General features: G+C 53.5%; 1 protein-coding gene across 4 annotated transcripts in view; it reads left to right on the top strand.

The window, feature by feature from the left end:
* Window positions 1-3,028: 3,028 nt before the first annotated feature.
* Window positions 3,029-14,640, top strand: part of LOC145714235 (glycogenin-2-like) — a 32,223-nt gene continuing 20,611 nt past the window's right edge. For 2 of the 4 annotated variants that reach the window (XM_081793492.1, XM_081793489.1), the window contains exons 1-3: window positions 3,855-3,941; window positions 4,658-4,813; window positions 9,607-9,748. In XM_081793492.1, coding sequence (XP_081649618.1) covers window positions 4,807-4,813; window positions 9,607-9,748 — 149 coding nt within the window. In that variant the 5' untranslated portion in view covers window positions 3,855-3,941; window positions 4,658-4,806. Of the gene's footprint in view, window positions 3,325-3,644; window positions 3,751-3,854; window positions 3,942-4,657; window positions 4,814-9,606; window positions 9,749-14,640 lie in introns of those variants that run through there. The other 2 variants (XM_081793491.1, XM_081793490.1) reach the window with 2 other exon arrangements.

Genomic DNA, 14,640 nt, shown 5'->3' with positions numbered 1-14,640 from the left:
CCATCCATCCATCATATGTATGTATGTACCTATCTATTATCTATTGATCAATCCATTCATCCATGCATCATCCGTCATCTATCTATACAACTGTTATCTATCTATCTATCCATCCATCATATGTATGTATGTATCCATCTATCTATTATCTATCAATCAATCCATTCATCCATGCATCCATCCACCCACCCACTCATCCATCCATCCATCCATCCATCCATCCATCATATGTATGTATGTACCTATCTATTATCTATTGATCAATCCATTCATCCATGCATCATCCGTCATCTATCTATACAACTGTTATCTATCTATCTATCCATCATATGTATGTATGTATCCATCTATCTATTATCTATCAATCAATCCATTCATCCATGCATCCATCCACCCACCCACTCATCCATCCATCCATCCATCCATCCATCCATCCATCCATCATATGTATGTATGTACCTATCTATTATCTATTGATCAATCCATTCATCCATGCATCATCCATCATCTATCTATACAACTGTTATCTATCTATCTATCTATCTATCTATCTATCTATCCATCCATCATATGTATGTATGTATCCATCTATCTATTATCTATCAATCAATCCATTCATCCATGCATCCATCCATCCATCCACCCACCCACCCACTCATCCATCCATCGATCCATCCGTCCATCCATCCATCCATCCATCCAATCAATGAATGAATGAATCAATCAATCTTATTCATCCATCTGTCAATCCATCAATCCATTTATCCATTCATCTCTTCTATGTATGTATCTATCCATCTATCCATCATATATATATATATGTATGTCTATCTATTGTCTATCTATCGATCGACCCATCCATCCATCATATGTATTATCTATCCATCCATGCATCCCTCCCTCCTCTCCTCCCTCCCTATGGCTAACTACCTAGTGCTGATTCTGCCCCTCAGGGGACTGTTGGCCATGTGTGCAGTTGTTTGTGGTGATCACAACTGAGGGAGGGGAGGGAAGTGCCACTGGCACTTATGGGTGGAGACCAGAGAAGCTTCTGCACACCCTACAGTGCCCAAGATGCCGCACATCAGAGCATGCCCTGCCCCACACGTCACCGGTGCCGGGGGGGAAACCCTGCTGGTAGACAGCTTCCAACCCACAGAAAGGGGACAATTTGGGAACCTCACTGCCCCATGTAGTAAAGGAGGCAGGACCCGTCTGGGACATTTGCAAATGGATCTCTTACTGTTGGAGTCCCGTCCCAGGACCCCATGCCTCATAGGAGGGCCTTTGCACACAGCACTCCACACTTTGCTCACTGACAGGCCAGAATGAGGCCCAACAGAATGACCCCGTGGCTCGGATGTGTGGGGACACTCGGGAAATAATGGAGCCAGAAGCAAGACCACCACAGAGGCCAGGGAGCGTCCCCCTGCCCCTGGAAGCGAGGGGGGTGTGGGGGGCCGAGCAGGCCTCACACGGGAACTCTTCCCCATGCTGTCCACCTTCCTGAGAACGTTTCTCCTCTTCCCACTGCTAGTCTGGAGGCTGCGGAGATTTCAGAGAACCTTCTAGAGGCTCAGTGAGCCCTGCAGATACCTTTCCAGACCCCAGAAGTGGTCAAGCAGGTGCACACAGCCCGTGGTGGGGGCAGGGAGCTCCATAAGCCCCTCTCCAGTGGCGTCAGACCCACGATACCTTCGTGGCTCACTAGGTGTGCGTTCTGGAGACCGTGAGCATGATGAGGCGTGGCGCTGCCCCCGAGTGTTCCAGATGGCGTTGCCCACTTCCCCTCACCGGCTTGCAAGGTCTTAACAGCTCTGGGCCCCTCTGGGCCCTGGGGTGAATAACCCCACCAGCACCTGTGCCCTGAGGCGGATGGTTACCCATCAAGCTGCTGCCTCTGTGGACACGGGCTGCTGGAACCTGGGTCCCTTCCCTTCTCCGTCTCTGCCATTATTACGCCCAAGGTCCTTCTTTTCCAAGCCCCCTGAGGCCTGCGGCTTTTAAGGATGCAAAGCCCCTGTTCCCCATGCAGTCACTAGTGGGCCACTTATCACAATGGGGAATCATGAAATCCACCAAAGTCCTGTTGTGGGGAGGTGACCTCCTCTGTGACTCTTCTGTCCTCCTCCCTTACCCCAGGTGACTTCGCAAAGCGGGAAGCCCAGTTCTGTCCCTGAACAACAGGCATGTCAACTGCCCCTGCAGATATATGCCCCCTGGACCCCAGAGCCAGAAGGACAATGACAGCTCATTGGATCCAGGAAGGCCACAGAGAATGAAGAGTTCCAGAAGGAACTGCCTGCTCTCTCTGACCACTGGTCCTTAACGCTCTCCCATGGCCCCAGTCACGAGCTGTCTGGTCTCAGGAGTTCTTGGCCCATCTGGCTGCCATTTCCCTCCCTCTGCGACTCTCCATGGCTCACGTGTCTCCTGTCCTAACGCTAACTCCTACCCTGCGTTCGTCTGCTGACCCTTCAAGTTGTGCGTCCAAGACGTTCGTCTCTTCAGGGCAGCATTTCTGGGTACCCATGTTCCCCTTTCCCCATCCACCCAGTGATGGTGCAGGAACTCACGCCTTCATGGATACGGGCACCCCTCCCCCAGCTATGGTGCAGGAGCTCACTCATGCGTGGATACGGGCACCCCTCCCCCAGCGACGGTGCAGGAACTCACTCATGCGTGGATACGGGCACCCCGCCCCCAGCCACGGTGCAGGAACTCACTCATGCGTGGATACGGGCACCCCGCCCCCAGCGACGGTGCAGGAACTCACTCATGCGTGGATATGGGCACCCCGCCCCCATGGATGGTGCAGGAACTCACTCATGCGTGGATACGGGCACCCCTCCCCCAGCGAGGGTGCAGGAACTCACTCATGCGTGGATATGGGTAGCCTTTTCCCCAGCGACGGCGCAGGAGCTCACTCATGCATGCACTGCACGCACTCCTATACTCATTCATGGATTCCCTCCTCCTTTGACTGAAGCGTGTGTTCAGTTATTCCCTTCGCTCACTCACTCACCGGCCGATAGGCTCGCTCACTGTTGCATCCATGCCTGAGGCCGGTCACTTACATATCCAAGTCTTAGACCCACCCTCTGGTGCTTTGCGGGGTCACAGGCACACCCCTGCGTGCGCACGCGCGCCCACTCGCGCGCACACTCACAGGTGCCCTGGCCCAGGCGCGCACGGATTCAAGCGCTGAGGCGCCAAGACTTCATTAATCTTGTGGTCCTCTCCCGCCTTCCTGCGCGCGCCCGCTTCGCTCTTCCCTGCGCTCGCCCCGAATTCGGTTAAGATCCAGCGTCGCGGTCCCTGCGGGTAGGTCTCCAGCGTGGCCTCCGCAGGGCAGCTCGCTGGCCTTGAGCCCAGGCCGGCCAGGCCACTGCAAACATTTACTTTGGGGCGGGCTGGTTGAAGGTTAAATGTGCAAACCTCCAAACCTGGGGCTCCAGGATTTGGCAAGGAGGGGGCTTGGGGGTGGGGTGGGGTGGGGTGGGGTGGGGGCAGGGGCGGGGACGGAGGGCTGTCGCGGCTCAGTCTGGCGCTGGCCCGGGGCGGGGGGGGGGGGGGGCGGGGGGGGGCGGGGTCTGCGGCGGAGGTGGGGACCTGTGCCCCTGCGGCCGAGCGGGGGTGGGGCCTGGCTTCCGGCTAGCGGCCAATCGCGGGGCGCGGGCCGCGGGGCCTCTCAGCGCCTGCCCGGCCAGAGGCTGCCGGAGCGCAGGAGGTGTGGGGGGCGCCCGGAAGGTATGGGGGGGCGGGACTGAGGGGGCTGGGCGGGATCTGGGGAGGGGGCGCTGGGCTGCCGGAGTGCGCAGGAGGTGTGGGGGGCGCGCAGAAGGTATTGGGGGGCGCGCGGCTGCGGGGGCTGGGCAGGGATCTGGGGAGGGGGCGCCGGGCTGCCGGAGTGCGCAGGAGGTGTGGGGGGCGCGCAGAAGGCATGGGGGGGCGGGACTGAGGGGGCTGGGCGGGATCTGGGGAGGGGGCGCTGGGCTGCCGGAGTGCGCAGGAGGTGTGGGGGGCGCGGGGTTGCTGGGTCCTGGGCAGGAGTCCGGGGAGGGTGTCTCCCGGTTGCTGGTGAGCTCGGGACGTGCGGGGGCGTGGAGGCTGCTGGGGCGTGGCGGGGACCGGGCGGGGGACGCTGCGGGGGAGCCGAGGGACGAGGGGCGGGGTGGCGCACGCTGTGGGGGGACCCGCAGGGAAGGAGGCGACAGGGGCGCGGGGCCAGGGTGGGGCCGAGGCCTCCGGGCGCTAGTAGGAGGGGCGGGGCGCGGCGGGGCCGCAGGTGACTCGGGAGCTTCGAGGGGTCTAGGGGCCCCCCGGAGGGAGCGGGGGGCACGGTGGAGGCTGGAGGGCGGAGGCTGGAGGGAGTGCCGGGCACGGCGGGGACGCTTCTGCCACCCGGGCGGACGGGCTAGGGCCAGAGCAAGCCTGAGGGTGCCCCGGGGCGCAGAGGGGTCGCAGGTGACTCCGGGTCGGGGAAACAGGGTCGAGGGGAGCTTGGCTGGAGGACAGAGGCTGCCCACGAGCACGGACGAGGACGTGCAGGGTACGGGGGTCGTGGAGGGGGCTCGGGTTCAGCAGGGCCCAGGGTCGGGGCGCGCCGGGCTGGGGCTGCAGCTGTGGGTATCTGGAGTGCAGCTGTCGCCTGCAGGCCTGGAGCTCCGCGCGGGTCCCCTGGAGACGACGACGACGACGCCGCCGCCTCTGCTAGGCCCTGCTCCAGCCGGCGGAGTCCACCCGCGCGCCCAGGAGAGCCCAGACGGTCAGCCCCACTGTGCGCCAGGCGACGAGCGCGGAACCATGCCGGGTGAGTCGGAGAAGGCTTTGCGTTCATCCTCCCTGTTCCTTCTGGCACCTGTGAGATCCATCTGATCCGCAGAGACCCCCGCTGTGCCCCCACAGTCTCCCCAAGCCCCTCGCCTCCCCAGTGCCACCCGAGTGTTTCCAAGCTTTCGCAGAGCCTGGGGCTGCCAGGTGGGCGGAGTTGGGGTGAGTCTCACCAGCGGGGAGGGGCCATTTATAGCATGGGCAGGGGGCGTTCTCAGCAACCGGGCGACAGATAGCAGGTTCCGGATCATCTCCTCGCACGGCAGCAAGCTTAGGGTGGGCGCACACCTGGGACTTAAGGCTGGCCCTGACCCGGAAGGCTCAGATCCAGCCCTTTGCATGTGGCCTTGGGTTTTGTGGATGTCAAACGTGGACACTTCAGGGAGCCACACAATTAGGTGATTAGCGTGTGACGTTCGCCCCCGAGAAAGATGCCTGTCCTCCTGCTGGCACAAAGCCACCTCCCGTCTTGCACCAGACCAGACGTGACCGTGCACGAGCCCATTAGAGAAAGAAAAAAAAAAAACACGTTACTTTTTATTCAGAGGTTGGTAAATCTGTGTTTTCCTCTTCTCTGGCCTTAGAAAGGAGACTTGTTGAGCGGGGACGCAGGACCATGGTTCCCTGTGGTTCCCGCTGTTAAGAGTCTGTTCCCAGGAGGAGGAAAACAGGTCCTGTGTTGCAGGGAGAGGCCTGCGTTCCTGCACAGGGGAAACCACCTTCCCGAAGCCGCTGGGGCCTGTGGATAATGGCAGCATTCAGCGAGAGGCGTTGGGACACATCCCGGTCAGCCCTGCAACGTGCTCCAAGACCCCAACTGTGGATTCCACATTTTCCTTGGGTGGGGGCGGGGGGAACAGAAACCAGCTTTGAGTAAAAGCGGACGGGGCGGAGGAGGGAGCCAGCCGGCTGTGTTATTTCGGAGGGGGGCGGATGGAAGACAGGTCAAGTGGAGGACAGGCCAGGAAGAGACACGGGTAAAAATAAACGGGTTTCTTCCAGACCCATTGGGAAACTCTCAGCTGCCACGTTTGTCTGGCTGAACTCGCTTTTGCAGGAATATCTGTTTTTTTTTTTTTTCTTAAACCCGCATTGGCTGATGCCTTATGGAAACTTGGTCGGTGCTTAAAAGCAGGACTGTGTGGGTGGGTGAATTCTCATCCTTGTCAAGGTGGAGACCCATTGGTCTGCGTTGCTTCCTCTGATGGGGGTCCTCCCTGTGAGTGATTTTGTGCACTCCCGTTAGTGGGATCACGAAGCCGTCCATCCTGAGCAGAATCAGGCCCGGGTCCTTGTGTCCAACCCGCTCAGTGGTTTCAGCCCCGGCTGTGACTTCTGTAGGAAATCAGCGAACGAACTACCTGTCCGCAGAGCGTCATTTGGGATTCCCGGAGACCCCGTGCCTCACGAGGAAGCCGCTGATGTGTCCAATCCCGGTCGTTCTGAAACGTGAGATAGTTGGAAATCTAATTAATTGTTCTGGGCCTGACGGTTGCCTTAGGTACAGGGCAGCCGGGCTCCTGATCATCGAAAAGATCAATGAGTAAGAGTAACCTAGTTGGGTCTTTGTCGGGTCGTGCTGTTACCTTCTGCTCGGCCAGAATTTGATGTTCTTTTTTGGGTGCTATCCGAGCAAGCTTCGTTGGGGATTTTCTTTTTCTGTGAGGAAGGGTCGCTGGGTGATTTCTCTGCTGCGTTTCCCCCGGGCTGGGTGTGCCATTACCGGACTCCTGTGACAAATACTCTCGATGACGTGTCTCAGATAACATACGTGTCTTTTCTCCTGGTCCTGGAGGCTGGGAGTCAGATCCGGGCGGGGCTGAGACTGGTTCTTCCTGTGGCCTCTCTTTTTCGTGTGTAGACCGTCTTGTCCCCGTGTCCTCATATGGTCGTCCCTCTGTGCCTTTCTGTATCCTAAACTCCTCTTATAAGGACCTCAGTCCTGTGGGATCACGCCCACCCTACTGAGCTCATTTTACCTTAATCTCCTCTTCAAAGACCCCATCTCCAGATATATCCATATTCTGAGGTCCCGGGGGGAAGATTTTGTGTGAATTTGGCGGGGTGACGTAATTCAGCTCATAACACCCATCGATTACATCAGGTACATTTATGTCCCTACAAAACGCTGCAAAACCAGTGTGTGCTGTTACCAGTTTTTGGACTCTTTCGTGTTCTGTTCCACCCAGGACCTTATCTCGGGCCAGTTGAGCAACACTTGCCTCTTGTCTGCATGGCCATCCTGTCACAGGGTCATCCGTTCTGGTCCGGGGCTCTCTCTTGTCACCGTGAGGTCTCTGGGGGACCCCAGTCTTTGTTCCCATGTCTCAGGCATCGCAGGGGTGTCTCCTCGGCCTTCCAGCACCTCGTGGCAAAACTACCCTCCTTGCTTTTCCCACGACATTGTTTTTTGTTGTCCATATTTCTGTGAGTACTATCCCTGTCCCTGCAGACTGAACAGCATTCAAAGCCAGTTGTGTAAAAAACAAAACAAAACAAAACCAAAACAAACTAGATTGATAGGAAAAGAGATAACTAGATGATGGATGGATGGATGGATGGATGGGCGGATAGATAACAGACAGACAAACAGATATGATGGATGGATGAATGGATAGATAGGTGATTGTAATAAATGGTTGACAGATGACAGGTGGTGCATAATATGTGGTAAGTAAATGATAGATGATGGATATATAGATAGATGGTAGCTGATTGATATGTTGGCGATATAGATAGATAGATGATAGATAGATAAATAGATAACAGATAGAACGGATTGATGGATAGATAGATATAGATGGATAGATAGATATGATGGATCGATGGATGGATAGATGGATGGATTTATTGATGGATGGATGGATGAATGGATGGATGGATAAATAGATGGATAGATAGATATGATGGATAGATAGATAGATATGATGGATGGATTACATAGATAGATAGATAGATAGATAGATAGATAGATAGATAGATGATAGTTGGATGGATAGATACATAGGTATGATGGATGGATAGATAGATAGATAGATATGATGGATGGATGGACAGATAGATAGACACAGAAATAGATGGATAGTTAGAGGGATGGATGGGTGGATAAATATAGATAGATGATAGATAGATAGATAGATAGATAGATAGATAGATAGATATGATGGGTGGATAGATGGATGGATTTATTGATGGATGGATGGATAGATAGATAGATAGATAGATAGATAGATATGATGGATGGATGGACAGATAGATAGATAGACAGACAGACACAGAAATAGATGGATGGTTAGAGGGATGGATGGGTGGATAGATATAGATAGATGATAGATAGATAGATAGATAGATAAGATAGATAGATAGATATGATGGATGGGTGGATAGATGGATGGATTTATGGATGGATGGATGGATGGATAGATAGATAGACAGATAGATAGATAATGATGGATGGACAGATAGATAACAGGTAGGTAGATGGGTATTTCGTGCCTAGAAAGTTGAGTTCTCAAATGTGGGGTAAGACTCAAGCCACAGAGGAGACCATTCGCCCACTCCTCTTAACGCAGCAGCAGCAGCCACGTGCAGACGGGATCCTGTTGTGACAAATGCACCTTGGAATGTAGCCCTATGGCATGTAAAGGTCAGGGAGGCGCCCCAAGAAACAGGCCTCGCTCAGAAGCTTGCCTTTGTCACATTATATTTACTGTGAATGTGAGTCCTTCAGGCCCTCCTTTGGGAGCCGCCAGCCCTGCTGGGAGGGGAGGGGAGGGGAGGGCTCCGCTCGGCTCTCTGGCCTTCGAGAACCGAGGTCTGTGTGTTCGGGCCCCACGCTGCGTGCTGCGAATTTTAATTTCTGCAGACAGCACGGAGCCTGCCCAGGATTTCTTTACGCTGTTGTGTCTCTCCTGGCAACGCGCTCTGGGCGGACCAGGAACTAAGTCTGGAAGTCCCAGGAGACACGAACACCGGGAGAGACTATGCACTTGGATTGCAAATGGCCCTCAACGGGATCTGCTGTTACCGTTTCCTCCTGTCCTGTCCACGCGGTGGGAAACCAGGCGTAGCTTTTTTGTGGCGAGTCTCACGGGCATCTAGAATGTAGCTCAGATCATCGGACGGTGGCTGACTCGTTTCCATATGCTTGGGCTCAGGATCAGATATTTGGAGCATCAGTACCTTGTAATCATATTCTGCTGGGCTGTGCTTCACGGGTGGGGTCTCCTTACACTCCATGGGTGTCTGTGTGATTTTTTTTTTTAGTTTTGTTTTTAATATTTACTTATTTTTCAGAAACAGAGAGTGTGTGTGAGCAGGAGAGGGGCAGAGAGAGAGAGAGAGAGAAACACAGAATGGGAAGCAGGCTCCAGGCTCTGAGCTGTCAGCACAGAGCCCCACGCGGGGCTCGAACTCACGAACCGTGAGATCGTGACCTGAGCTAAAGTCGGACGCTCAACGACTGAGCCCCCCAGACGCCCCTGTGTGTGTTTTGCAATGAAAAGGGACGTCAGGGAGCCCGACTGGGAAGCGTGTGACTCTTGATCTCGGGGGCGTGAGTTCAAGGGCCACGTGGGATGTACAGGCTATTAAAAAAAAATAAAGGAAAACATAAAAAAAAGGAAGGATGTAAGGAAAGTGTTCCCAGGGAACGTTTGAGAAATATCGAGCAGTTTGCGATGATTCAGAGGCAGAGACAGGGCTGACCTCGAACCCGGCCACCTGGGGAGACGCCTCGGGACGTCACTCTGGTGTTTTTGTCCACGTCCACAGTGTTGGACCAGGCGTTTGTGACGCTGGCCACCAATGACACGTACTGCCAGGGCGCTCTGGTGCTGGGACAGTCGCTGAGGACGCAGCGGGCGACCCGGAAGCTGGTGGTTCTCATCACCTCACAGGTGTCCAGCCTGCTCAGGTAAGACGGGGAGATTCTCACGCGCTCGGCCGCTTCCTGCTGCCGTGCAGGGACGCGAGGCCGCCGATGCTCAGGGAGGTGCGGGGGGTCCGGAGCACGGGCCGTCACGGGGGGCGTGTGACTCTGGTACGCGCCAGTTGTGATCCACGTAGGCAGGTCCCCCAAAGGAAGATAGAGATGTCAGTTCGGGAGTCGGGGGATCCTCAGGCGGTTCTGCAGGAGCCTTGGGAGGGCGGAACGGGGCTCTGCTTCCCGATGAGTGCGTACGTGTCCCCGTGTTGCACGCAGATTTCCGGGCGTCTGTCTGTCGTGGTGGTGAGTGCGTGTCTGGGTACGGAGGAGAGCTCTGGGTTTCTCGTGGTGACTCTGGGAGAGAGAGGCTGGGGAGGGTTGGCCAGCAGGCCCAGGGATGTCACAACCAGGCGAGCCACGCGAGGGACGGCTGATCGAGAAGCCTCACGGTGCCTGATGGGTTGGCTGCCGTCGGTGCCCCTCTCTGGCCCCCTGTTAGCAGCACCCCTCGGGCGGGCGTACCAAGCTGGGATCCCAGCCTGCACATCCACGCTGTGCCTGCCACCTGCTCCCCGGGACGAGACACTGGGAGCGGTCGGGAGGTCGGCGGTACGCGAGGGTGGGGTTGAGGGTCCCATGAAGGAGAGCGGGGGTGGTGGGGTGGGGGCATTGCGGGCACACAGCACCAGCCCAGTAGAAACAGGACCCCCACTTGGCCCATGGTCAGCGGGCACAGTGTGTGTACAGGCAGGGACAAGGAAGCAGGTGCAGGAGGCGGGGACAAGGAAGCAGGTGCAGGAGGCGGGGACAAGGAAGCAGGTGCAGGAGGAAGGGACAAGGAAGCAGGTGCAGGTTCCTGCCTCGACGGGCCTCTGACATGTGTCCTGGGAACAGGGGGCGCCCCTGCAGCGATCTGAATTGAGGCGTTCCATAGTCCGGGACCTTGAGATCGCCACGCAAGGTTTGCCACGGGAGGTCGAGGACGATTCCAAGCTCAGATTGATCACGACGCCTTCACGGCCATGGGCGCATGCTCGCGAATGCAGACACATGAGCTCCTCAGACATCCTGGTTCTGTAGAGCGGGTTGTGCATTCGCACCTGAGCGTGGGGAGGCTCCCGTCTGTGCAGACGCGCGTAGGGGTGTCACCACACGGTCACGGATGGTGCTCGTTTGCGTGGGCAACCCCGCGTTCCTTCTGGGTGCTTTCCGGGTGACCCCGGTCATGACTCCAGGAGCAGATCCCATGACTGCCCGTTTTTCCTTTTCTACATTTACTTCTAATAAAGAGAATTCTCTTTTTTCTTCATCTTCCTACTAAAGAGAATTGTCTTGAAGGTGACTGTTGTAAGAACAGACTTGTGTGAATTCAGGGCTCCCGGAGGCACGGTCTGGATGTCTGCAGTTTGGAGGAGATGGTCATTGCGACATGGCGTTAGCATCTTGCATTTTTATCCTTGGCTGTGGGGGCCGTGGGGTGAGGTCAGAGGACGCCTTCCTGGAGGCAGGGGCTGGAGACGGGAGTCAGGCTCTGAGTGACGTTTATTTATTATTGAGAGACAGAGAGAGACAGAGTATGAGCAGGGGAGGGGTGGAGAGAGAGGGAGACACAATCGGAAGCAGGCTTCAGGCTCTGAGCTGTCAGCACAGAGCCTGACGCGGGCCTCGAACCCGTGAACCGTGAGATCATGACCTGGGGCGATAAAGAGAGTCGGACACTTAACTGAGCCACCCAGGTGCCCCTAGTTATCAGGTTTTATTTAAACCCCTGGATAGTTCATGTGTACTCTTATTTAGTTTCAGGTGTCTAATATAGTTGTTAAACATGTCCATACAGGATCTGGGGCTCATCGCAACAGGTGCCCTCCTTCGTCCTTGTCACCTGTTCCCCAACCCCCACCCCTCCTCCTCTATCTGATATATTTATTTGATAAAGGATGGACAGATGGATTGGATCACACGTACAAGGAAGGAAAAGCAGAGGCGATCAGAGGGTTCTTCCGAGTGTCAGGATCCAGACAAGAGACGCTATCTAATCAAGTGGAGAATTCACACGTTACATAATACCGCTCAAGACCGTGCACCAACGATCCCTATACAAAGCACGTAAAAATAAAACCTATCTGATACACAGGCAAACGGAAAGAACCGTAGAGGGAGAGTCTTTTCATAGCGTTTTGCTGGTTTTTAACTCACAAAGCAGACATGTAAGTTGATCTAATGAATAAAGCATAAGGTATCTCTTAAACGTTACGCGTTCTATAAACAATGGCCCTTTTTCTCATCTGCCACGGACCACTTAGAAAAATTGATTTTATACTCACGGCACAAGGAGGCATTTAATGTGTTACTTGGCGCAGGAATTGGATGTTATGTCCTTTGACTGTAATGTGACAAACGTAGACATTAAGAGCAAAACACATTTAAAAAACAGCATTACCCTCAGACATTTTAAATCAGAAATTCTCTGCTTGGGATTCTGCTTCCTCTCTCTCTCTCTCTCTCTCTCTGCCCCTCCCTGGTTGGCGCTCTCTCTGTCTTTTTCAAAATAAATAAATAAACTTAAAAAAAAAAACGGAATCTTAAAAAAGAATGCTAGAAGGCATAGAAAACATTGCTACCCAGTACCTGGGGGTGGGGAACAGAGACTTATCAGTTAGAAGGTCCTGAGACTGGGCACTTGATCAAGGACGTTCTGTTACGTTGGCCACAAGAAATTCATTTCCATGTGATAGGAACTATCTCAGAACCTAGGGGGGAAAATGAACGTGTTCATTTATTTTAACAAACCGTCCTAAGCTTGAGACCCCAACTTGATTTACAGAGAAAGGCAGTGATCCAGTCCTTTTAATATAAAGTTAAACGTGTACCAGGATAAAATCCAGATGAGGAAGTGTAACATTTTTTAAAGTGTACACAAATCTTAGAAGTCGGTAGATCAGGGTGCCTTGGCTCGGGCACTACTGCCATTTGGGGCTGGATGTCTGTCTGTTGTGGGGTGTCTTGTGCATTGTTGGGTGCTGACCAGCATCTCTGGTCTCCATTCGGGATATGCCGGTAGAGTCACCACCCACGACCCTCCCTGCGGTTGTCAGAAAGACACGTGTCTCCAGACACTGATATGATGGATGGGCCATTCATCCGAAAGCTGGGAAAACCATTCTAAATTAAATCAGAGGCTGAGAGCCAGACCTCTGTTGGTCAGAAATACCATGTGTAAACGTGAAAGATCAAATAAATAAACTAAGGGGCACATTAAGGAGATCTGCGGTGGGGACGAGGCTTGTTGTCTGTATCATGTTCAAGGAAGTCTTACAAACAGGACGCACAGACGGACAGGTGGACGTAACAGGGGTGGAGGGTGGGAAGCATCACTATATCTTTGGAGGATATTTGTAACCAGAGAGGTAGTCTTGGTTGGGATTAAGATGGAAAACGTGGGGTACTTCCTGGTTGCCTACTGTCCCATCAGTTGCCCCGGTGATTGGGGACAGTCATATTTTTTTAGAGAGAACAGTCCTCCAAGAGCCCAAAGCATTCCCATGACTCCCATGTGATTCCCTCCTCAGTTCCCGTCTCCTCGGGGTCGGTACAAGCTGTCCACACTGACTTTCTGGCAGTCTCTGGTCCACCGAAGACGAGCTGTAAAATATTCAGAAATGTTCAGTAACCCTGGGAAGGTCCAGTGTTGGAGAATCATGACACGGTTTGCAGGCGTCGGGAGAGCTGAGGAACGGTGCCCTGTGGTCCAGTAGAAGACAGACAGTGACAGGTGACCGCAAGTGACCAAGGGTGTGAGCATGGGGACCACCACTCTGCTTTTGTCCGCTGTAGGGTCCAAGTGCAGAGTGGAGTCATCTTTCTGCACAGAAACAAACCCAGGAGCACATGCTCGGAGCTTCAAACTAATTGTATTCGTGACACTCAACTCCAAGACCAGGGATTTATTCTGAGAAAACAAGCAGAACTGAACAAAAGAATTCAAAGACGTGACACCACCATCTATTTGTAGCAACGCTGAGTGATGCTTTTTTTGCCCTCCACCCTCCTGGCTCCCAGATCTTTACACAACCCTGAGGATGCCATAAATTCCATAAATAACTGGGTTAAAAGCAAAGGGAACTTGGCGTTGAAATAGTACTCTTTCAGACACGTAGGTACTTTCAATACTGTTCAGTGAAGCACACAAAAAAACGTAAGGCACGAGCGTAAAAGCTGGTATGGGATACAACGGATCGACTGGGAAATGCCAACACCTGCCTAATAATGGAAATTTCAAAAAGAGAAAAAGAACGGATTGTAGGGAGGAACTCATCTCCTATTTCCGCTTTGAGAAAGGATTTTAGGTTGCGAATGCCCCGTGAGCGTTGAGCACATGAATGAACCCAACAAAGAGCGGAGAAAGGCGCTAAGTGCACTTGAGCATCCGTCAGGTTGAGACAGTGGATGTCTCACATTCTCTGGAGCACAAAGTACTTGTGGAATGGGATTTCTCAGTTCGGCCACATTAATGCAGTTCGAAAGCAAAATAAAGATGTTCCAAATACGTAAAAGCTTAATAATTCTACCGCTCAAAGACCTTTTGGGAACATAATGACTTCAGGATGTACTCAACCAGAATGAACTATGAATCCAGGCAGGAACTTGTAATATAAGAAGCATTGCTAAACAAATAACTAAGTAGAACTCGGATTAAATTGTAAATGCATTGTGCATAATTACGAAAATAGTCTGGGATTTACACTCCACAACAAGGTGATTGTGGAGTGCAGTGGGGAGGGACAGAAGTGAACATCAGGTGATGTTCTTGCCTCTTCTGGGGTGAACATACAGATGCCGACTATCTTCACGTTTGGTAGAAAATATATTTTTAAAAGAAT

The sequence above is a fragment of the Panthera onca genome, chromosome X (assembly GCF_046562875.1).
Source record: "Panthera onca isolate mPanOnc1 chromosome X, mPanOnc1 haplotype 2, whole genome shotgun sequence".
NCBI lineage: Eukaryota > Metazoa > Chordata > Mammalia > Carnivora > Felidae > Panthera > Panthera onca.
This window is presented reverse-complemented; position numbering and strand designations above follow the sequence as displayed.